At 41.7% G+C, this 25,075-nt stretch overlaps 1 protein-coding gene across 8 annotated transcripts in view; it reads right to left on the bottom strand.

Annotated features, from left to right (window-relative positions):
* pnpla6 (patatin-like phospholipase domain containing 6) overlaps window positions 1–25,075 on the bottom strand; it is a 196,591-nt gene that overhangs the window by 19,137 nt on the left and 152,379 nt on the right. For 3 of the 8 annotated variants that reach the window (XM_072248096.1, XM_072248101.1, XM_072248097.1), the window contains 4 exons: window positions 19,429–19,545; window positions 17,565–17,681; window positions 10,897–11,045; window positions 7,167–7,319 (listed from right to left, as the gene is read on the bottom strand). In XM_072248096.1, coding sequence (XP_072104197.1) covers window positions 7,167–7,319; window positions 10,897–11,045; window positions 17,565–17,681; window positions 19,429–19,545 — 536 coding nt within the window. Of the gene's footprint in view, window positions 1–7,166; window positions 7,320–10,896; window positions 11,046–17,560; window positions 17,682–18,558; window positions 19,228–19,428; window positions 19,546–25,075 lie in introns of those variants that run through there. The other 5 variants (XM_072248099.1, XM_072248098.1, XM_072248102.1 and 2 more) reach the window with 5 other exon arrangements.

Genomic DNA, 25,075 nt, shown 5'->3' with positions numbered 1-25,075 from the left:
TCAGCTGAATGTTCCAGGGTTCTGTTGTTTTAGATATGATAGCGTGGGAGGTATTAAGGGAGAGGCATGGTATTACTAGTCAGGGAAGATGTCACAGCAGTGCTTAGAGCGAAGAGGAGCTCTCCAGACTGTACTGAGGATATACGGGTGGAACTGATGAAAAAGAAAGTGATACCCAACTTAATGAGATTATATTATAGATCGCCCAATAGTCAATAGAATTTAGAGGAGCAAATTTGTACGGAGATGGCAGACAGCTGCAAAAAAAATAAGGTTGTAATACTATGTGAATTAAATTTTCCCACATATTGACTGGGATTCCCGTACTACAAAAGGACTGAATGACATAGAGGTTGTCAAATGTGTTCAGGAAAGTTTTTTTAATCAATATATAGAAGTCCGAACTAGAAAGAGCATGATACTGGATCTACTATTAGGGAACAAGATAGAGCAGGTGACAGAAGTGTATAGTATGTAGAAGAAAACTTTGGATCTATTGATCATAATTCCATTACCTTCAAGATAATTATGGAGGAGGATAGAACTGGTCCTTGGGTTGAAATTCTAAATTGGAGAAAGGTCAATACTGATGGCATCAGAATGGATCTAGCAGGTGTGGATGGGCCTAGTTTATTTACTGGTAATGGGAGGCTTGATAAGTGAGAGGGCTTCAGAAATGAAATATTGAGAATACAGAGCTTCCATGTTCCCATTAGAATTAAAGGCAAAGAACTATGGTGTTCAAGGTGTATTGGTTACGAAGGAGGAGCTACACAACCAAGTATTGGCAGCAAGGAACAAATGATGCACTTGAGGAGTATAAGAATCGCAAGAGAACACTTAGAAAGGAAATCAGGCGGCACAAAGAAGACATGACGTTGCTCTGGCGGACAAGGTAAAGGAGAATCCCAAGGGCTTCTACAGATACATTAAGAGCAAAAGGATAGCAAGGGATAAAATTGGTCTATTTGAAGATCGGCATGGATTATGTATGGAACTAAAAAGATGGGGGACATCATAATTGGAAATTTTATATCTATATTTACTTGGGAGATGGACACAGAATCTATAAAACTGAGGGAAAACAGTAGTAAGATCATGGACTGTACACAGATTACAGAAGAAGAGGTGCTTGCTGTGTTGAGGCAATTTAAGGTAGACAACTCCCTACAGCCTAACAGGGTGTCACTTTAGACTTTGTGGGAGGCTAGTGCAGAAATTGCAGGGGCCCTGGCACAAGTATTTGAAACATTCTTAACCATTCGTGAAGTACCAGAGGACTGGAATTCCTTGAAAATGGTGTCAAATGTAGATAAGGTTGTAAAGAGAGCTTTTCGCACATTGGCCTTCATAAATCAAAGTACTGAGTACAAGAATTGGGGTGTTATTTTGAAGCTGTACAAGATGTTGGTGAAGCCAAGTTTTGAGTATTGTGAGCAGTTCTGGTCAGCCACCTACAGGAAAGATATCATTAAGATTGAAAAAGCAGAGAGAAAATGTACAAAGGTGTTGCAAGAACTTTAGGCACTGAGTTACACGAAAAAGTTGAATAGGGTAGGACTGGAGCGTGGGAGAATGAATGAAGATTTGATTAAGGAATACAAAATTATGAGGGGGTCAAGATAGGGTAAATGCAAGTAGGCTTTTCTCACTGAAGCTGTGTGAGACAAAAACTACAGGTCATAGGTTAAGGATGAAAGGTAAACCATTTAAGGGCAACCTGAGGGGGAACTTCTCACTCAGTGGGTGATTGAGTGTGTAATGAGCTACCAACCTGGGCTCGATTGGAAAATCTAAGAGTTGTTTTGGTAGGTACATGGATGAGAGGGGTATGGAGAGCTATGGTCCAGATGGACCTCAGCAGAACAACAATTTAGCATCTACTAGATGGGCTGAGGGCGTTTTACCATGCCATAGTGCTCTATGACCATCAGCTCATCATCACTGACTCTAGCCTAGCATTGCTGTTACATAAAAGAGAGTCTTTTCAGATCAAAACAGGTTTTCTCTTCTCCTTTCAGCTTTTCAGTTTTGTTATTCTACTACACCACCTCTAAACCCATGAATCAGCTCATGGCAGATGACTGCAATATGTGAGGGGCTGGATAGCCCAATTACGGGGTGTAAGCGTTTTATAAATATATGATAAGATTGCTAACAAATGATTTCTGCAAGCCACATCTAATGTGCACTATTGACTTATCTCACCATCTTTGTGTTTGGTAGTCAAATCAACAGCTCTATAAAAGTCACAGAGATCTTTAACGATAAAAGGCACCAGTGGACACAAGAATGACTGATTTTATGTTGAGCTGCAGCAAAATGCTCTGCATTGGTGATCTGAACTGTGGGTGCAAGTCACAGTTTCTAAGTTTGCAGATAGTGCAAAATTTGATAGTATAATTTGATAGTATGAAGATTGTTGCAGGGTATAAACAGGCTGGGAGAAGATGCATGAATATGGCAGATCATGTTTAATGTAGTGATGTATTCTGATGGGAAAAATGACAACTCCACAGGTCCCTCAAAGCTGCCGTGGAAGATGATGGGCTGGTTATGAAGGCATATGGAGTTCTAGCCTTCATTTGGCAGAGAATTGAGTTGAAAAGCTGTGAGATAATGTTCCGGCACACATAAAAGTTGCTGGTGAACACAGCAGGCCAGGCAGCATTTCTAGGAAGAGGTACAGTCGACGTTTTGGGCCGAGACCCTTCATCCTGACAAAGGGTCTCGGCCCGAAATGTCGACTGTACTTCCTCCTAGAGATGCTGCCTGGCCTGCTGCGTTCGCCAGCAACTTTTATGTGTGTTGCTTGATATTCCAGCATCTGCAGATTTCCTCATGTTTGAGGTAATGTTGCAGACCTATAAAATTCTGGTTGGACCACCCTTAAGAGTACTGTGTTCAGTTCCCGTTGCCTCATTATAGGAAAGGTGTGGAAGCTTCAGAGAGGGAAAGAAGATTTACCAGGATGCCACCTGGATCTGAGAACATGTCTTATGAGGAAAGGTTGAGCAAGATACATCTTTTCTCTTTGGAGTGACAGAGGATGAGAGGCGATTTTATAAAGATAGGTAAAATTATGAAAATCATAGATATAATGGACTGCCAGCATCTTTTTCCCAAAGTTGCAATGGCCAATACCAGAGGACATTCATTTAAGGTGAATGGAAGAAAGATTAAGGGAAAGGCCAGGGGTAGATTTTTTTTTGCTGTAGAGTGTGGTGGGTGCCTGGAACACACTACTGGAGGTGGCGGTAGTAGAGGTTTATATGATAGTTTTAGTTTTGAAAGGCAGAACAGATTGGTTGACCAGGAAGTTGTTCAAGTGGAACTATAACAAAGATATGAGAGCTTTTATCAGTAGAATTAGGCTTCAAATGTCAACAAATATCCACACTTGCTGGAGGTGAGAGTGGAAAGCACAGACAAGTTGTTGAGAGCAAGCTAGCAGGAATGAGCTAGAGACATAAGACAGTGGGGCAGGTACCGACAGCTGGAAACTGAGAGGCAGGGGGGAGGGGAAGATGGGGAGGGAGGAGGGGAAAGGGAGAGTGGGGGAGGGGAGGAAGTACGAGGGGTGCGGAGGAAGAGGCTTAGAACCAGGGGTGGGGTGGGTGAGTGAGAGAGGGCAAGACACGGGAGAGGTGGGTGTGAGAGACAGGGCGAGTGGAGGAGGGGAGAGAGGGCAGCCCAGGTGCAGAGGTGGGAGAGAGAGTGAAACCGCAGGAGGGGAGAGGGGTCAAGTGGGTGAGACCATGGGAGAAGAGGGGGTCGAGAGGGTGAGACCGGTGGGGGGGGGGGGAATCCTGGAAGAGTGAGATCGTGCGAAGTGGGGGATGGGGGCAGGAGGATCGAGGGTGACCAGGGGAGGGGAGAAGGAGAGCCAGAGAGAGAGAGGGGGAGAGACACCAAGGTCAGTGATCAACATTGATCAAGTGAATCCATAACTATAGCCCTTTCAGCCCAACACATGGGAATGAAAATCGAGGGTAAATCATGTGAAATAATTAAAACAGGAGGGAGCAGCAGGAGCACTCTGGGGAAAGGTAATGGTGAAAATATGGTGTGGTCGGGCAAATCATCTCTTTATAGGGTCTGGGATTGTTGCACCTGAGCACAGTTTGGATTAGATATTGTTGGGGGCCTGGGGCCATCAGAAGGTAACAGAATCCGGGGACTGAAGTTATTTACTAAAAACAGAAAGGACCTATTGAAATGGCCTCTTTTCTGACCAAGTTTTTTTTAAGTTGAAGATTACACAGTCATGAGCAGAGCCACAGCATGATAGCTCACTGGCGCAATGATCATGCAAAGTATTGATAATGTAACTGTGGTCACACCAAACGCCTGAGTAGTCCTTTAGGCTGATAAAGTGATGCACTTGTTGTGCATATGTGGAAAGTTTAAGAAACACTCACTGTTAGTCCTACTGCGTGCCCTTAGCCCCTGTTGTTGAAATGAAACCTAGCAAGTGGATAGACAGTAGCACTCTATCTTCATGCTGGGCACACCACAGGCTACTGTATTCATCCGTCAGCTCTTTCAGGTAATCAGCACTTCAGCACTCTCCCTAAACTCCTTAGGTCATGAGAAATATTCATTCTGCACTTGCATTTCTTTTAGGCTTTTGTTGTCTATCACTCTCCTCCCTTCCTTTTCTATCCTCCCCCTTCTCCCTGTGCCTGCATCTAACACCTATGAATATTTACTTATGTTCAGCTCTGACGATAGGTCATCTACCTGAAATGTTTTCTCCTATTTCCACAGCTGTATGAGGGATGATGAGGTGATATGGATAGTGATTTTCTAGATATTGTGTGAGGTTGTTTAAGATCAGAGAATGACATAAATCAGCTGGCAGGTTGGACAGAGCAATGGCAGATAGAATATACTGTAATTCTGATGAATGGAAGGTGGTGCATTTTAGGATTACCAAAGGCGGCAAAGACATGGTGGGCCATTGCGGCTGTTTTTATGCTGTACAACTCTACAACTCCGAAAATGCTCTCTGCTTATTCAGCATTTCCAGGATTTTCTGCATTTATAGTGAACAATAAATATCAGAACACAAAAATGAACAGTCCCTATTAAGAAGATTCAAAAGATTCAAAGTACATTTATTATCAAAGAATGTATACATTATAGACCCTGAGATTTGTTTCCTTACAGGCAGCCACAAAGCAAGAAACCCGAAGAACCTAATTAAAAACAGAAAGACCATAACCACTAAGCAGAGAAAGTAAAAAAAAAACTAACACACATCATGACCAGACTGAATGCTTAGATCTGCTCACCAGAGCAGCTGGAGTAGGCCCAAGTCTGGATCTCAGGCCATCATATTAGCAAGGCTAAAACGGTGCAAAACCCGCAGAGGCAACAGCCGCTGGATCAGTTCATAGCTTCATTGCTGCAGAGAGGAACGAACATTGCGGGAGAGCAAACAAAATCAGCCCGACACTTGGGCTTTCCAGACTACTTGGACTGGGGCTTAAATTGTCCGAGCACCAGGTAGTGCCTCGCTCTAGGACCTGGATCGCAGTGCAGCAACACACCTGGAGCCGTTCTCAATCTCACCAAATCGGCTCGGCGCTTGGAGCAATTCAACCTCACATCTGGGTTTGGTGGACAGGCATCGAACCTCTTCTGTATCGACTCCTCTCCAAATCTTTCAGTCCAGCAACGACAGTGATACCAACTCTGTCTGCGATACTGCCTTGAACACATTGTGTTTCGGCTTTGCGATGCACCAGAATAACCTGTACTTCAAATCAGCTTTGCTTCCACTTGCTTCTTCATTGTTTGTGGCGATAGTTTACCTCAACTTACTTCAGAAAAGGTTGAACTTTGTGCCTTTTGAAATACCAGTAAGCTGTCACACACGCTTGGCAACGCCATCTTAAACCACTAGTTAATTAAGAAATAATTAACTAAGGGGAAAGCCTGAATTCTTTAAAGACACTACATAAACGTAGTATCTCCTCAGTTCTGCCTGCTTTGTGTGTACAGTTAAGGCCACAAATGTGTGGTGAGAGGCAATTTCTTTCAGTTTTAGTGATTCTTAATGACAGCAATAATGTATTGAATATTGTACTTGATAAACAATACAATCTTCCAGGCAGTGAGCACTGGGATGAATTAACACTCGAGGATTAATTGTGCAGCAAAACCACCGGGAAACTCGGACTAGCAGTGAAAATGGTGCACACAACGTCCACTTGATATTAGCAAATTCCCTCCAGCTTTATTTTTTTACTTTAGTGATACAGTGCAGAGTCGGCCCTGTCGCCGCTTCAAGCCACACCACCCCAGCAACCGCGACAAACCCGGTTAACCCTAACCTAATCATGGGACAACTTACCATGACCAATTAACCTACCTGGTATGTCTTTGGACTGTGGGAGGAAACTCAGAGAAAACCCACAAGTTCCATGGGGAGAAGGTACAGAGACTCCTTACGGAATAGCAATGGAATTGAACTCCAAACTCCAAAATTCCCTGAGCTATAAAAGTATAGTGCTAACCACTACACTACTGTTGTGCCCAGCTGGCCTGACTTTAGCCATTCTACCTGTGATAGACCCATGATCCTAAAATCATACTCAACACAAACAGGAAATGTGTGCAGAGATATACCTTGGCAAATGGAAGAAAAAGTCACTGATGACAGAGAGAATGAGATGGAAAACCCCAGAGACAAAAATACAGTACTGTAGTAGAAATAAGCATGTCCTTAAACAGTTAACTTTCATGAAATGTGTTCGGATAACAGAAAAATTTAGGAAAAACTTTTTCACCCAGAGAGTGGTGGATGTATGGAATGCTCTGCCCCAGAAGGCTGTGGAGGCCAGGTCTCCAGATGCTTTCAAGAAAGAGATGGATAGAGCTCTTAAAGATAGCGGAATCGAAGGTTATGGGGATAAGGCAGGAACTGGATACTGATTGTGGATGATCAGCCATGATCACAGTGAATGGCGGTGCTGGCTCGAAGGGCCGAATGGCCTACTCCTGCACCTATGTCTATAAAAATTGAGCTGCTGAGAGAACTGAGGGCAAGGGAATGGGGTAATTGGGTGGGTTATTCAGACTTGACCACAATGATTCAGATGCCTCCTTCTTGCTGTGTTACTTTGATTGTCTGAAAACAAATCAAAAAAGTTACTTACATAAATTTCATCAAACTTCCCAAAGTCCATAGTTTTAAACCTATCAATAGGTGGACGGATGTATTCACAGTATGCACTGCTCTTCACCACCTCCAGCTGTCGGACACAGGACACGTAGGCCAGTCTGGACTGGATTTCTGCCATATCGGGGACCTAGAATACATCACATCAACTGTGCATTACATGGGATCTGCAACCATTACTCTCTACCACATGTACACCAGTTTTCTGAGCTGCAAGCATGCTCTCTCTGTGACATATGCAATGTTACCAGAAGGGATGATCTCTTTAATGCACACTGATAATGTGGGAGCGACAGACAGCCAGGGAGGGAAATCAAGAGGATTCCTGTGACACTAAGTGTGGCAAAATGAAAGGGCAAGAGAGCTGATCAGTATGTATGGCTAGAGAATTAGTTAGGTAGTTATCCAGCTAGTAACAAGACTACATTGGTTCCACAGGAGACAGAGAATGCAGATACTAACATCTCTGGAGCGAAAACACAAACTGCTGGAGCAAATGAGCATGTCAGGCAGCATTTATGGAGCAAGGAGATTGTTGATGTGTTGGGTTGAGAGCCTACATCAGAAGTGAGAGTGCAGAGAGGAGGTAGCCAACGTAAAGAGGTAAGGATAGGTGAGATGGGGGTTATTTGATAGATACTGTATTCTGTCTGTAATTGTGAGCGTGGGCCTCTGGTTATACGTCACATCAATTCCCCTTCCCTCATTGACCTATTTTCTCTTGGCCTTCTCCGCTGCTAGGATGAAGCCAAATGCAAATTAGAACAACACCGTACATTTGATTTAAGTTCCTGCAAGCCAATGGTATGAATATTGAAGATCCAATTTTAAAGTAACCCACACCTCTCGCTTTCCATTAATGCTGCCACCAATGCACCTGATTCCTTCTGCCCTTGTTCAACTCACCCATTCGTTCTCTCCTTGTTATCTAGACTAATTATCCACATCGACCTTGTTCTATCTCCCCCCCAACTCCATTTAAGAGAAATGTTTCCTTTACCCTGTATTAATCCATCAAGATATCTTATTCACTTCACAGACAGCAAAGACAATCCAACTGTGTATTTTGGAACTCAAATGTTTCGCACTTGTAAGCCTTTCCTGCATCCTCTCTGAGGCCTTCACAGTATGCAATGATCAGAATTCAATGCAACAGTTAGTGTTTTAAACAGGTTCAAAATACCTACTTGGCTTGTAGTCTGCTTTCAAATAGGATGCACATTTTATTAGTTCTTCTTACATCATGTTCTGCCATCTTCTAAGACTTCTGCTAGCAATAGGAAGCCAAGTCTCCCAGCTCAGACACCTGGTCTAGAAATAACCCATCTATTGTGCATTGTCCCTGCTAAAATGTATCACTTCTTAGCCTTTTACGTCCTCTTGATGTTGAACAATCCTCTGCTCCACAGTAGTTGGCTTTCCTCCAATTAATTTCTAATCCAGACTGCTTTCTACCTTTTTCCGTTGCTGATTTAAAGATGAAGATCATGGAAAACCACCTGCCATTACCATTTCCCAGCTTTTCTCTATTGACGGATGGTCATTTTACCCGACTTTGCTCGTGCTGATGATTACCTGCGGAACACACATCTACAAACAAGAGAAAATCTGCAGATGCTGGAAATCCAAGCAACACACACAAAATTATGGAGGAAATCAGCAGGCCAGGCAGCACCTATGGAAAAGAGTAAACAGTTGACGTTTTGGGCCAAGCCCCTCCATCAGAACTGGAGAAAAAATATGAGAAGTCAGAGTAAGAAGCTGTGGAAGTACAAGGTGGAAGGTGATAGGTGAAACAGGGAGGGGAAGGGGTGAAGTAAAGAGCTGGGAAGTTGATTGGTGAAAGAGATCAAGGGCTACAGAAGGGGGAATCTGATAGGAGAGAACAGAAGGCCACGGAAGAAAGGGAAGGGGGAGGGGGAGGAGCACCAGAGGGAGGTGATGGGCAGGTAAGGAGATGAGGTGAGAGAGGGAAATGGGAATGGGGAATGTTGGGGGAGGGGGGCCATTACTGGAAGTTCAAGAAGTCGATGTTCATGCCATCAGGTTGGAGGCACAAAATATAAAGTGTTGCTCCTCCAACCTGAGTGTGGCCTCTTTGCAGCAGTAGAGGAGGCCATGGACTGACATATCGGAAAGGGAATTGGAAGTGGAATTAAAATGAATGGCCACTGGATCCCGCTTTTTCTGGCAGATGATGTGTAGGTGCTTGGTGAAATGGTCTCCCAATCTGCGTCGGGTCTCACCAATATACAGGAGGCCACACCAGGAGCACCGGATACAGTACAAGACCTCAACAGACTCACAGGTGAAGTGTTGCCTCATCTGAAGGGACTTTTTTGGTGCCCTGAATGGCAGGGAGGGAAGAGGTGCTGGGGCAGGTGCAGCACTTGTTCCACTTGCAAGGATAAGTGCCAGGAGGGAGATCAGTGGGACAAATGGACGAAGGAGTTGCCTAGGGAGTGACCCCTGTGGAAAGCAGAGAGTGGGGGGGGGGTGAGGGAAAGATGTGCTTCATGGTGAGATCCCGTTGGAGATGATGGAAGTTATGGAGAATTATGTGCTAGATTGCAGAGGCCAGTAGGGTGGTAGGCGAGGACAGGAGGAACCCTATCCTTGGTGGAATGGCAGGAGGATGGAGTGAGGGCAGATGTGCGTGAAATGGAAGAGTAGCAGTTGAGGGTAGTATTGATAGTGGAGGAAGGGAAGCCCATTTCTTTGAAGATGGAGGGCATCTCCTTAGTTCTGGAATGAAAAGCCTCATCCTGAGAACATATGTGGTGGAGATGGAGGAATTGAGAGAAGGGTATAGCATTTTTACAAGTAATAGGGTGGGAAGAGGTATATTCCAGGTAGCTGTGAACACACTAATTTAGTTCTGGATGATAAGTTCCCTGAAGTTGGATCAGCCACAGCTTTGATCAGCAAGATAAGTACCTTGACAAAAGTCAGTGCAAGCCAATAGAAGTTGTGACGAATGTGATTTTTTTTTAAAGGTATCTGCCTAAGGTGCTTATTATCCTAAGCCTGATATTTCATCAACTCCTAGCCTTGAAGGCCAAATAACATTATGCTCCTACGGCTGAGTATTCATTCCATCTAACAGATGGCTCTCAAGGGGAATAAGAGAGGGTGGGAGGGAAGAACACTGAAGACACATACATGCAGACTGAATCAGAGAGACATGTGTTCATATGTGATTGAGAGGAGGAGAACAGGGAATAAGAGGCAGCAATGGAGCATAAATAGGTCCACCAAGGATATGTAAAAGCTGTGAAAGTTAATAGTATAGAATGGCTGATAAGCCCTGATAATGTATACCCACAGCTCAACAGTGGCACATCCTCAAGATACACGTGTGCACAAAGGGCAAAATTTCTCTTCTGGAATTGCAATGACACTGAGCATAAGAAACCATTGAACAATTCAACCAAATCTCAACCTCAAAGATGCATTCTCATTCTTGGGCAATGAATGGCATCATCCACTGGGTGATGGTTTGGTAGTGGTATTGAAATAATCCTGCTATTCTGTTATTGTCTCTGGAAGCCCTTGGCATAGAGACTGAACTGTTAAATAAGTGGTTGGCTGCAGTTGTTTCAAGAAAGGGAGGCACTTAATCAAATGCAATAGCCAGTCTCTGCAGCTCCTTTATAAAGCTCATTGTGCAATGGATAGAAAACAGACTTTTCTGTAAAGTTTCCTACTTTAACTTTCTCTGCCCACGGATTTAGGCGTTTCCAAAGCAACCACCATCCCGAAAGGCTGTCTCCGTAGTTACACAACTCGGTTTCATCCCTGCTTCCCACATCAATGGCAATGACTGTTTTAGCACCCATAGTTTTGGCGATATCAGCTGCAATTATATGAAAAAAAAAGACAATTTATTTAATACTTTGGCTGAACAAATGTGAACACTGCATACTGTGTCAAACAGCATCTGGCCTTGGACAGGTGCTTCCTGAAAAATTCACCCAGAAAACTTTGCAAGTCCTTTGAGAATCACAGCAAAGCTCTTGCACCATTTCCAAAAGTAACACAAGAACGTTCCATTCTTATTACTCTCTAGATGGTCAAAAGCTGCACTGCACTTCATTTACCACAATCCACTTTAAACAAAATGTAAACAACTTAACTAATGAAAGGAGTAATTTTAATGATTTTTAAAACAATTGAAATATCCAACTAAAACTTAACTTCTTCACTGAATAACAAATTCCATATTGAATGACAGCTGGTTGGGCCATGAGTGCAGTTTCATCTGACATTTCAGTTCCTGCCAAATAAAAGTAGATGGAATACAGTAGTCATCCATCCCTGGATATGTGTTGCTAATGCAAGCATGCGGTTGGAAGTGGATTGTACTGACTCAGTTGATTGAACAGTTTTCTGCCATAAGGTTAACTGACAATTTGGAGGAAAAAAACTATAAATATTTGTGAATAACAACTGACAATAACTATTGTTTAACAAAGAAAATCGATGATAAGCAGTTTCTCAGGAGCAACAGCAAAGACATCTGTCCAGCCATGACCTTGCACAAGAAAACATTTGGGAAGATCACCAAATATATCTACTTTGTCAAAAAACAAGATGTTAAGAAACACACACAAAATGCTGGAGGAACTCAGCAGGCCAAGCAGCATCTATGGAAAAGAGTAAACAGTTGACATTTCAGGCCGAGACCCTTCATCAGGACTTGAGTAAACAGGTAAACTTGAGACCTCATAAAGGGTCTCGGCCTGAAATGTTGACTGTTTACGCTTTTCCATAGAATCTGCCTGACCTGCTGAGTTCCTGCTGATTTTGTGTGTTGCTTTGGATTTCCAGCATCCGCAAATTTTCTCAAGTTTTTGAGAAGCATCTCGTGAGGGTTGGAGAAGCAGAGAGTCTGGGGAGGGAATTTCACAGTTTAGTGCCTGTGGGTGGAAGGCATAACTGCACGGCAATTACATCCAGGGTTGAACAATGGCCAGATTTGGAGCAACACAACCTAGAGAGGGTGCAGAAAAAGATTAACAATTATGTTGCTGGAATTGGCGGACTCAAGTTATTAGGAGAGACTGGATAGGCTAGGACTGCTTTCCTGGATTACAGGAGGATAGTGTGGCATTATATAGATTCAAAATAGGTAAACCTTTTCCCTCTTCTTCGCCCCATGCAAGGCTAGGGGAATCTAAGAGGTCATAGGTTTAAGAAGGAAAGATATAAAAAGGAATCTGTGAACCACAATGGGGGTGGTGGCTATATGGAATGAGCTGCCAGAAAAAGCAGTAGAGGCAGGTACAAATACAATGTTTAGAGCAAATTGGACAGGTAGATGGATTGGAAAAGTTTAGAGGAATGTGTGCCAAATGCAGGCAAATGGGACTAGTTCATGAAGGCATATTGGTCAGAATGGACGACTTGGGCTGAAAGGCCTATTTCCATGCTGTATAATTCTATAGATATCTTGGAGAGATATGGGACTGGAAGAAATTTGAGACATGGGGTGGGACAAGTTGCTCAATGTATCTGGAAACTATTCACCATATAACAAATTGTATACCGTATGGCTGGTCTGTTATATTTGTGTGGACATCCTAAAGCAATCTACAAAGCAACTACTGTTGATGTAAGATGTGAAGACAGAGCAGGAATATTGGCCACTCCACAAGATTTTGGTTTGTAGATAACACCATGGTCATTATGGGATTCTAATGCAGCCTACAGCAGAATAATGTAGGAGCTATGAAAGAAATCTGAATGGAATATATGGGCCCAGAATGTGTCCACTTAATAAAAGGCAACAAATTTCACAATATATGTCAATGATAATAAACCTGATTCTGAATCTGTATTTTTTAAAACAAATAAGTATACAGAAGAGATGAGTAGAGACTTGGAGTAGATCACAAACTGTCCTAAAACTACTCTTACACAAATGAAGTTATTTGTGAAAGAAATTATGATAATGGGATCAAGTGAAGGAAAAACAAAGATGCAGAGGTCATAAAGTGTAGAGATTACCACGATGAAGTTGAAATGTGTGAAAGAGACATTATAACAAAAAGACGGTTCAAAAGATGAAGTTCAGATAAGTATTCTAGGTGCAAACACAAGCCACAGTATCAGCAAATTGAAGCCACAAATTTGACACGGCAGTGATTACCAAGTTATGACTGACACAGGCAGGAAATGGCAAAATATATATACTTGATCTGGAAACTTTACATAAGGTCTCCAATAAAAGATGTAAAATCATACCGGAGAATGTAAAATTTTATTCCATTAACACAAAATCATTTGAATGATCGGAAAAAACTTTAATTTTGAAGCAGATTACTGGAATAGAGTAAAAAATTGGAAGGATTTAAGTGAGTGTTGTGCACAAGACTCCATTATGTCAGTCAAATGGCAGAAGATACAAATGCAGAGATTAGACTGATAGCTTTCAAGGGTAAAATGTAGATTGGCAAATCATAATTATTAGTGTTTGGAGTATGTGCAGTTCTTTTCAGCAATACATCCAACAGGCCAGGTTGCATTAGACTTAGAAATTAATTACCAGTTTAACAATCTGTGAACACGAACAGTGTTGTCAAGTTTGAGAGAGAAATACAAAACTGCTACTAAGGGTCAAGATTTATGCAAAGGTGATATAGACCAATTTATGCCTTTAAAAGAGAAAAAAGCTCTACTTTCCAAAAATATCATTCGTTTGTTATGTGGCATGTCACATGACATAGGCGATTATGGTCTTTCCATGATCATGATTGCTCATGGCAGATTTTTCTACAGAAATGATTTGCTACTGCCTTCCTCTGGGCAGTGTCTTTACAAGCTGGTGACCCCATCCATTATTAACAGTCTTCAGAGATTGTCTGCCTGGCATTAGTAGTTGCATAACCAGGACTTGTAATATGTACCAGCTGCTCATACGATCAAATGACCCTGATCACGGGGCAGGGGCGGGGAGGCTAAGCAGGTGCTACACCTTGTCCAAGGGTAAGCTGCAGGCTAGTGGATGGAAGAGGTGTCTTACACCTCCTCTGGTAGAAATGTAAGCCACCCTTCTACCCGAAACAAAAATATACCCGTGAGTAAAAAAAATAAAGGGACAACTATTCAAAGTATAAAAATGTAAAAACTAGAACAAAGTCTGTCGAATTTGTTATATAAGATAAAACAAGAGAAGAGGAAACACAATTTATGAAGAGCAGCATGAGACTGGTCTGGCAAGGGGTATCAAAATGAACACACAAATACATTTATGGTGGTGTCTGTCAAGATTTTAAAATCATAATGTTGATATTGAAAATGGAAATATGCAAATCATGGGTGTGTTCATCAGTAATTTGAATAGAGAGAGATCAGCAGGCTGAATATCCTAAAGTAATTCATGACAGGGACGCATAAAAATCTAGATAAATCATAATGAAGAAAATAATGAGCTTAAACACTACACAACCCCAAAGAGTAGGGCTTTTTCCCCCCCCCCCCCCAGATCCATTATACAAATCTTTTGAAATTTTCTTGGTTCAGAAATATTTTGTAAAATTATGAAATTGTGCATGCGAAATGGAAATAGGGAATCCATTGTGTCTTATTCTAACATCTTCCATTACGTCTCCTTTTGACATTGGTAATATGGAATACTGCAAGTCTATTCCACTGGTTTGTTGGCGTGCCGTCAGTCGTATCATGGACTAGGCCTCATGCCACGGTGTTGCCTGTTACAGACACCCAGTGAAGGACATGCTGGAGGCAGTGTGGTACGAAGCCCATGCAGGATTGGGGGCTGGCCCCTCCTTGATGGTGCTGTTCTCCAGTGTTTGCTCGGTGGAAGGCAAGCTGGATTGCATTTGTCTATGGATTGTTGTGGGCTTGCTTTTGTTGACGATATCCATGCGCCAGTAATCTATGGGACATAACATTTCAGGTTATATTATGTGCCTTGTGCTGTGTATGGTGGTTAGTACTGTGTTTTGCACTTTGGAGGAATGCAGTTTTTTTTAAGCTGCATTCATGCCTGATTGAACAACAATTGAACTTGAACTTGGAATTGCATCTATAATTAGCTATAGAGTGACTGGATGCACTGAAAACTTCCAGAAAATCTGAGAAAAGAAGTATGCATTGAAAGAGGTTACTCAAACTTTTTGTTTGTGTTTTTTGCTGGAAAACAGTTTATGTTCCAGATAGAAAAATGTTCATGGCCAAGGAGTTCCAGGAGCCGCTTGATCAGTTCGGAAAGCTAACAAAATGTTTTTGTTTATTGCTATGGGAACTAAATACAAAAGCAGGAAGGGTAATGTGGGATTAGCAAGCTAAGAGGCAATAACTGAAAATTGTTGTGCAGTATTAGTCTTTCTGTTAGAAAAGAAAGATGTTAATGAATTGGAAGGAGCTAAGAGAAGTGTTAAGAGACTGATGTCCTCAATGTTTGGTTTGTTTAATTTGAAAGTCTATGAGACTGATGCCTGTAATATTTGGGTTGTCTGACGAGGAAAAGTTGGACAGATGAGATTTGTAATCGTTACAGTCTTGGAGATCTGACTGAAAGTTCCTGAATGTTGTTAATAGGGTGGACTTGGAAAGGATGGTTCCTTTTGTGCCAGAATCTAAAATGAGCTTTTTCCTTCTTAGATGGAAGAAAGTCTGTGGACCTCTCTAGTTCAAAATGCAACAGAAAGAGAGTCATTGAAAGTTTTTAAGGCAGAATCTAATAGTTTCTTGACCATTGGGATGGGGGGTGGGTGGGGAAGAGAAGAGGGTTGGGTGGGGAGTGGGTATGGAAAGCTTACCTGGGTTTGGCCAGAGTGCAGACTTGAAGCTAAAATCAGATGACATATGATCTCATCCAACAGTTTAGTAAGCTGAAGGTGTCCAAAGGCCAACAGTTGTTTTATTTTATTGAGATACAGTGAGGAGTAGGCCCTTCCTGCCCTTTGAGTCACGCCACTAGCAATCCTCTAATTTAATGCTAGCCCAATTGTTGGACAATTTACAATTAAATTTACAACCAACTAGTATGTCTTTATTCTATTGGATGAAACTGGAGCACCTGTAGGAAACCGAAGTGGTTGTGGGGAAAACGTACAAACCCCTTACAGGCCGCGGCGGGATCCTGGTTCACATCTTTGTGTGCATGCTTATCTATTTAAAGCAAATTATTGACCCAATGGTAAATTAACTGATAAGCAGGTAGAACTGCAGGGTACTAAGGTTGGTAATTTAATTGCATAATACAGCAATAGGGCCATAGTCGAAGTAACTGCAAGACTAAGATCGCCATCTTCTGAAATATAGGATGTATTACTGCTTTTACAGATTGTGTTATTGCTGTAAACCCTAATGTGGTGTACCATTGTTAAAGATAACTCTTCAGCAGCCCGGCATGTTGTTTTATCTAATCTTTTATATAGATTTTCACAACTGCATTTTTTGATAAGTTCATTCAAGTTTCAATTGTATTTTTGTTACTATTGAGAAATGAAAGCACAGGATGGGAATGTACACTGCAAGGTACTGTGTGCGGCATCTTTTCCCGGTTTCAAATAAGTTATATATCTCATGCTCCCCAACATTTTTACCCTGGTAACCTAAAAACAATTACCAGATATCAACTCACCTCTCACTTGGGGAATATCATGAACAATGACAAATTGTAGAAAAGATGAATTAAAATCCTAATTGACGTTGTTTCCTTCTGTTCAATTTCACAAAAACTATCCACATTAAACAACAGATGTAAAATGTTGCTGGTGTTTTCCTGTGTAAACATTGATTAACCAAGCAATAGCCACTCTTGCATGATCCCTTCCCTGCCCATCCACTTTACAAACACTGCATGTGCACCTCTGTTACTAAGAGGAGGCATTCTTTTTACAGCAAATGCAATACCACAGCTGCATTATGACAAACTGGGATTTCAGATTCTTATCAGCTAATCATAATTACACCTCTGCATTTCCGGCACTTCTTTTTTTTTGTCAAATTCACTTTTTGTTTAAAATTTCACGAGATATGCCAGTGATATTAAATCTGATTCTGAAATGCCAAACACAGATGCTCCCATGGAAACCAGGAGTTTGATTATGTAGCAAGATAATTAGATTGCAAATAAGAAATTGGCAGACTGAAATTATTCTGGACCAATTCATTTGTGGTAAACTTCCATTTGTGAATTGTGCAAGGTGACCAGATACAATTGGGGATTTACATGTTAAACAAGGAGAGCTGATTGGCTTTCATTTGTTTTCACGGCTACAATAATTTCAAGAGAAGTGTTTTGACTCAAAATATCAAGTGCCTTAACTTGACTTATTTTGCTAACAAGAAGCTTATTCAGATCTCACCTTTGGCCTTTGCTCTCCTATTGTCACATACTTGCCTGGCAGGTTGTTGGTGTATCCTCCATCCATTAGCAAGTGTCCATCCTTTGGGTCACAGAGTGGTGGTAGGTATCCCGAGAGGGACATGCTAGCTCGCACGTACCGCCACAGCGAGCCTAACCACACGAGGAACAGATGCAGTCAGAGGCCTAGAAGAGCACAGGTGTGTGGACCCACCACCCACCTCCACTTCCTCATGCAGAAGTGTGAAGGAGGGGAGGTCACAGCTTTCTACTCACAGGCCTATGGAAATCTCCACAGCATCACAACCACTGCAGCGTAATGTCTGCTGTACACCAATTGCTTCTGGAGAGTAGGTGGAGATGGAGAGAGGGAGGGGAGGGGGAAAACAAAAGTTTTGCACCAAACTCATGGTGATAGAGGATTTGTATTTTATAAGTAGAATAGCTAATATTTGCGAGGACTGTCAATAATTAATTTTCAGTTACAATGGAATCTCCATACCCCCAATAATCAGTACATTTGCTTCCTCCTTTAATGGATAATTTCTAATCTTTACATTGCTAAAGAAAGACCTATTCTCACTAACTTTCTCACCCCTCAAACATCCGAGAGTTCTTCCAAATCTGGCCTTTTGTGTCTTCCTCGCTTTCCTGGAATTTCCTTTTGAACATTTAACCCCTTCAGGGAGATGAGTTTAACATCTACCAATCTGACAAAGTACTTGGTCATCTGTCCAAGAAGAACAAGGTTTGATGATGAATCCAATTAAACTTTATGCACCAGCAATGTTGCAGGATGCCTTCTCAGAAATACTTCCCATGTAGAGCTGTATTATTCTCCTCTGAATTACCTGAACAACAAGCTCAGCTCTCTGTCATGCACAGAATCAGGCCCTCCAGCCCAATGATTCCACACCAACCATTAAATACCAATTTTCATTTAAATCCTGATACACTTCATTCTCCAGGACAACTCCTCCCACCTCTCTGATTCTACACATTAATCTACCAATCTGCACTTTTCTTTGGGATGTGGGACAAAACTGGACACCTGGAGAAACCCACTTGTTAGTGGAGGGAATTAGCACTCAGCGCTTATTTGAAACCAGCACTGTCGCTCTCCTATCTCACTACCCCCAAATTTTAATTCATTTATCATCACTCGATTCTGGGATTGAAGAACTCAGTTGAGAGTGAGATGATTAGTGTGAGTTGCTGATTTCTCTGATGGGAAGAATGTGATTCCACTGACTGGTACATGAATGAAGAACTTGATTTATTTACTGATACAGGTTATGAACATCTGGCCATGATACATTTTTGAAGTTGTTTTAGATATGGCAGGCTGTTATTACATGTCCAGCAATTAAGTAACAATAATAATTTGATTAATGGGGTCAATGAAAAGAAAAATTTGAGTCACCTGCAGATTGGGCAATTAACCATCTCATGACCATGTATCATAATAAAACCCATACTACGACCGACTTGAAAGCTGTTAAACCCTTTTGATGCTGTGTAGATTAGAGCTTTGCAGCACAGCTGCCAATGAACGAGATGGTTCCATATGTAAGACTTAGCCACCTCCCTGCCCTTTCCTGGGCTGAAGGACAATAAACCTTCATGGAGAGACTTGGTTCAGAAGGACACAAGACAGTTTGAGGCATCTGACTGTTGAACATGGAACACTGATACAGTCCTGTTAAAAATGCAATGTAAATTAGTTCCCACTGTTTGATGATTTTTTTCAATACTTTTAGAATTTATAACATACCCAGATAGTTAATTATCAATAGGATGACAACAGATCTCAAACACCCAAATGCTGTTTCCTTTTGAACTACAAGTTTCGAATGTCTCCACCTGGCCAGTGTAGATAGGAAGTGATTGTAGTGCTGACCTGGGACATTGTTTACATAGCATCCATCCACAAGCAAATGCCCGTCCTTGGGGTCACAGAGAGGAGGCAAATAAGGGACGTAAGATGCACTCGCTCTGACGTAACGCCAGATGCTGCCTGCCGGATGAAGATGAAGAGTAAGAAAACGAACAGCAAGGTGGAACAGCATGGGAGGGAAAAGGAAATGAAGTAACATGGGCAAAGACGAAAAGCATGATGGCAACATAAACATCAACTAGGAGAACTCTTTGAAGAGTCAGGAGGGCATCACTGTTTCAGAAAGATCCTTACAAGTATGATAACCAGCTCTGTCATCCTGAGTAGAATAGAGATTTATTTAAGTGGTGGCTGGTTTGCTTTGAGGTGCATCCCCAATATTTTAGAAATCTGCTGTAAAATGTAATTAACCACCTGCATTTATATAGTGCCATGAACAAAGCAAGAGTTTTGCAACAGTGGTATTAATATAACATACTTTTGACAATAAACCACAAACTCAGATTGGTTTTGAGAGAAGGAGCAGGATAGAGAACTATAGGAGGGCCGTCCATGGAATTTCATGGTGCAATTCCTTCAGCTAATAAAGTCAAAATGAATTTTACATTGAAGTCATGCAGCTAAGTATGACAAATTTTGGACATGGGAAGAGGAAGGGAATGCATGTCATTGCAGTTTTGTCCGGTTCTTTATTGCTCCTTTTAAATTTTACAGTGAAATTTTAAATGAAAATCCTATGTTGACATGATGATGGTTTGCTTGGTGGAGGAAGGTGTGGTGTAGCTATATCCACAGAATTCTACAGGGCATACATCTGTCTTATCTCAGTTTTGTTCATTGCTAGAATATTTTCTTGTGAAATTATAGGCACTATCTATTTGATAGCTATCAGGGAAAACAGTTTTGCTTACAAGGAGAAATTTAGTTCATATAAAAAAATCGTAGACATAAATACTGAGGCTACACAAGTAGGTCTGAGGCTGATTAAGCTGTATTCAGTGACTTAAAACTTGATACACCAGTCTTTCCACTATCCACAGATCAGCAGTCAATGATGGAACATTCACCATTTACCTAAATGTATGCAATTCGATGACATCCAGGACAAGGCAACACACTTCCCAGGAATCCTATCTATCACCTTAAATATTTTTTCCCTCTATATTGATATGCATGGCTGAAGTGTGCACCATGTACAAAATGCATTACATTTACTTGGTTTGGCTAGTACTGAAAGTATCTCTCTTACTTGCACCTCTATCAGATCCCTCAAATGGATATCAGCTACTCTACTAAGATGGACCAAACAACTTCTTTCTGTACTACGAACACCTTTCCACGGGTCTTATGTTTCTTTTCTACTCTCTCAGTGGGCATAATTTTTTTCCTAAAGAGACTACCTAGAAAAATACACAATACTCAATTGCACACATACAGATGGGGAAACACTTCATTGCTTTTATACTCTGTTCCCAGTTTTCTTCCGTGGATGAATTCAAGGCATTATGGACTATTTTCCTACTTCTGTTGATTCACTTGGATTGCCAATTCTCTTTCTAATACACATTCAGGATACCGTACATTTACTCTCATTCTTGTCCATTTAATGAATATCCTGAGTTCACTTTAGTCCTTACCATCTGCACATGTTCCATGCCAATTCATTGCCTGTAAGTATTGATGTGTTCCCTATTTTAATTTCAGATCATTTATGTTTCACTATGAGAAAATTATGGTCTTAATATTCAATCCTCTGGCAGTAACAGTCTGCATCCCTGAACAACATTAAACATAGTTTTTGACCCTATCATCCATGCTGTGAAAAGGGAAATGGTCCAGAAAAACAGAGGGAGCGAACTGAGAGAGGGAAGAGCTGATAGGTGGGAAGGACCCATAAAATGTATCTGTTCCCCTACGGATAACTTGATGACCTTAAGCCAACCGGCTGCAGAACCTCCACTTTGTCAGAACTGCTCTGTAACCCTCTGCAGAGATCTTGTTTTATCACCAAAGTGTGCCAAGGCAGGTTTGAAGAAAATGACCAGGTAACGCAGGAGCTAATCAACTGCAAAAGCAAGGCATGCTTGGGTTGGAAACTCAACTAAAGCTCAAGGTAAAATAAGTAGCTCTACAGGCCAATGAAGGTGTCTGGAGTGTGCTGCCAAAGGTGGCAGTGGAAGGAGATATTTTTTAAGAGGCATATAGAAAGATCCATGAACAGGGATATGATTCATCTGCAGGCTGATGGGATTACTTACATTTGACATCAAAACTGACACCGGTATCATGGGTAGAGAGGTCTGTTCTTATGCTGTACTGTTCTATATTCTATTGCAGGAGTCCAACAGAATAACTAGGGTTGAAGGGTGTGGGAGGCTACAACTTTAATTTATTTTGATAAACATTGCTGCACCTCTCCTTGAAGACATTCCCTGTTTCAGTGCAGCTAACCCACAGGACAAATGGGAAATGTTAAACAAGCATCTCCAACTCTTCAGAACAAAAACCATTCCAACTGTAGACATCTGTCCATCTGTCTGTAGATGACACTTCTGCAAAAAGTGTTTTCAAAGGTAGAGATAATTGCTGCTGTTGTGTTGAGAGAGTAGGTGTTACATTTAGTATCTGCAAAACAAGGGTCTTCTGTCATCCTACTATTGTTATGCAATGCAGACGTTTGACAATAAAGGACAATGATGAATATCTGTGCAATGTGGGCATCTTCAGGAGACACCTCTTGATGAAGGCAAATGTCCAATGAAGAATTTCACTCTCTCCTTCAACATACCCAGAGCTTTTAGTTGATTAGTGAATGGGTGTTTGAAGATATCAACTTCAAATCCAGCGCAGATCGTAGGTCGATCAGGCAGTTGGGATCATCGCCCTATATACTTCTGTGATTTGGACTACATATAGTGGGCATTTGAAAGCAACGAAAAAAAATTCCTTCAATGATGTCTCTGCAAAATTCTCAAATTCATTGACAGATTAAGTGTACAAGTATCAGTGCTCTCTGTCAGGCCAACATTCCCAGTGTGAAACCCAAGGAAGAGGGAAGACGCAGCGCGCGCGGCCGCTCCGAATGACATTGTATGTGTTAACTAGGGGCCATGCACAATCCTGATTTGATGGAGACAGCCGTGAGAAGCACGGAGGAACACCTGGAGAAACTCCTGAAATGCCTGCTTCGCTGCCGCTGCTACTGTGCGATCGAGCATCTCCGGAGGGGAAGGCCCCAAATCCTCTGCTTTGCCTATTGCCGGGGCTGGGGGTTGAAGCGCTTGGCAGAGATGGTGATTGGTGATCGGTGATCGGTGCTCGGTGTCGGAGGGCTGGTCGGAGGCTCAGAGTTTTCAGACGGACTCAAGAGTCGGCTGTGATCAGGTGCTTCCAGAGTGCTGCATCAGTAAGTTTGCGGCGCTGGAAGCTCATGGCAGGAAGAGTTTTTTTTTCTTCCTTCTACCGTCTGTGTGAGATGATGGGACTTTCGAGAGACTTTCAGACTTTTTACCGTGCCCATGGTCTGTTCTTCATCAAATTACGGTATTGCTTTGCACTGTTGTAACTATTTGTTATAATTATGTGTTTTTTGTCAGTTTTTCAGTCGGTTTGTCTTGTGTTTCTGTGATATCATTCTGGAGAAACATTGTATCATTTCTTAATGCATGCGTTACTAAATGACAATAAAAGAGGACTGCGTGTCCTCATAATCTGAATAAGCAGACCATGTCACTTGCAGGTTCACACCTGGTTCCTGAAGCAAACACAATTTCAAACTCCAAGAAATCATTAGGCAGATGAGGGAAATGATTCAAGGATGTTCTCAAAGCCTTCTTGAAGAACTGTAGTATTCCCAATGAAACGGGGAAGATTTTGGCCCATCTTTGCTCAACATGGAGAAAGAACATTTGGTTGGCAAGCACACAGAAGCCTAGTCAAATTTACAAAAGGAACATACAGTTTCCCAAACTATTCCTGACAGAACCAATAGACTACCCAAGAGAGATGATACTCCCTTCAACTCTGCCTGCTTTACCACATTTCCACACACTTCCATACCTTCCTGCTCTGCCCCAACTCCTCATCCTTCTGTCCCAGGAGGTGATATATCCCTACTAATCAGCAACTATGGAGCATTACTGGAGATCTCCTGTTTCTTTCCGTGGACTCAGTTTTCTGTTTAGCATGTATAGCACCAGGAAGTTAAAATCTGATTTCTATTTAGGTTGTAATGTAGGTCACTTTCAGCCCAGATGAGATGATTGGACCTCAACAATTATTATTTGAATCTTGCTCAGAGGTCCATGATATTATTTGAGCTTATCCCTTACACAAAGGGTGCTTCTCTTCCAAAAATTTCTTCATCCATTGTTGATGCTGATTTACAGTTACTTGCTTTATCCTCTTGTTGCTGTTGGACAAGAGGTATTCCATCAACAACTTGCCAATTGTCTTTTAAGTGATAAATGCTTAGTCAGAAAAATGGCAATAAACTATTTGTTCCTGAAGATACAGTTAAATCTTTTGTCTCTAGGTACCTCATTCACTCATGTTTACTGATAGCAGTTTCCACTTGACCTCTGTCACATTTCAAGTTCTGACACGGCACTACTTAGCACAGCTGATGGGTCAATCTACAAAAATAAACACATGAAATTGACAACAGAATTGGGTGCTATTACAAAATGACATGGCTCCTTCTTAGCCTGTTGGTGTGGGGAATGAAGGACAAGCAGTTGGGGTTAAACAGCACTAGCATTTTGAAACCCCTCTTGCTGGTTCACTCACAGACTTGAGAGATGTACTCCTGAGCCTTCCACTGGACTCCTCCATACACACCTCCTCCAGTTCCTAATCAGCCATCTCCCCTGTCCTCTGCTGAACCTTCATTCCAATAAACACTAACCCAAACCAACACGAACACTGACAAACTGATTTATACCATCGGTATGCACACTTCCTTTTTATGCAACAGTGATTGAAGATTGAGGTTATACAGGACATAATGAAGTGAGGTGAGGGTAGGAGTCGGAAAAGGTGCTATATAAATGCAAGTTTAATATTTTTGTTTTAAGATTCAATTCTTAAACAACTTTCCAGGTAATATTTCAACATTAATGTTTTAGATTGCAAATAGTTATGGAAAGAGAACTTTCGTTTAGCAGCAATGAGACAGATAAGGGTCTATACAGCTAGTAAAAAAAATCATTACTAGCTGTGGATCTCCCAGATTAAATGTTTCACAAAAACCTGCCTTGCTCCTTCCTGTCTGTACAATGCACTGAACAATCATGATCATTACCTGCCCTTAAATTAGCCAAGCTGGCAGAACTAGCTTTTAGAAATTTCAGCTTCCACGGAGTCTTTGACCTGAAACATTAATCCGTTTTTCTCTCTATAGACGCAGCCTGACCCACTGCGCATTTCCAGCATTTTCACTTTATATTTCATATTTCTAGCGTCAGCTATTTTTTTGTAAACCAGTTTCAATGTGGGCTACAGACTGCATAGCTAAGTACACACACCGCACTCTTCACATCTACTACCTGCAAATACCTAGAGCAATCTTCAATTACAGCAGTGACAGAGAAGGAAAATGGTGTTAGCTTGGAGAGCAGCTTCAGGGTAATGGTGTTACTCTGCTTTTGCT

This window comes from Mobula birostris, chromosome 32 (assembly GCF_030028105.1).
Source record: "Mobula birostris isolate sMobBir1 chromosome 32, sMobBir1.hap1, whole genome shotgun sequence".
NCBI lineage: Eukaryota > Metazoa > Chordata > Chondrichthyes > Myliobatiformes > Myliobatidae > Mobula > Mobula birostris.
The sequence above is the reverse complement of the archived record's forward strand: the minus strand, read 5'-3'. Positions and strand labels throughout refer to the sequence as shown.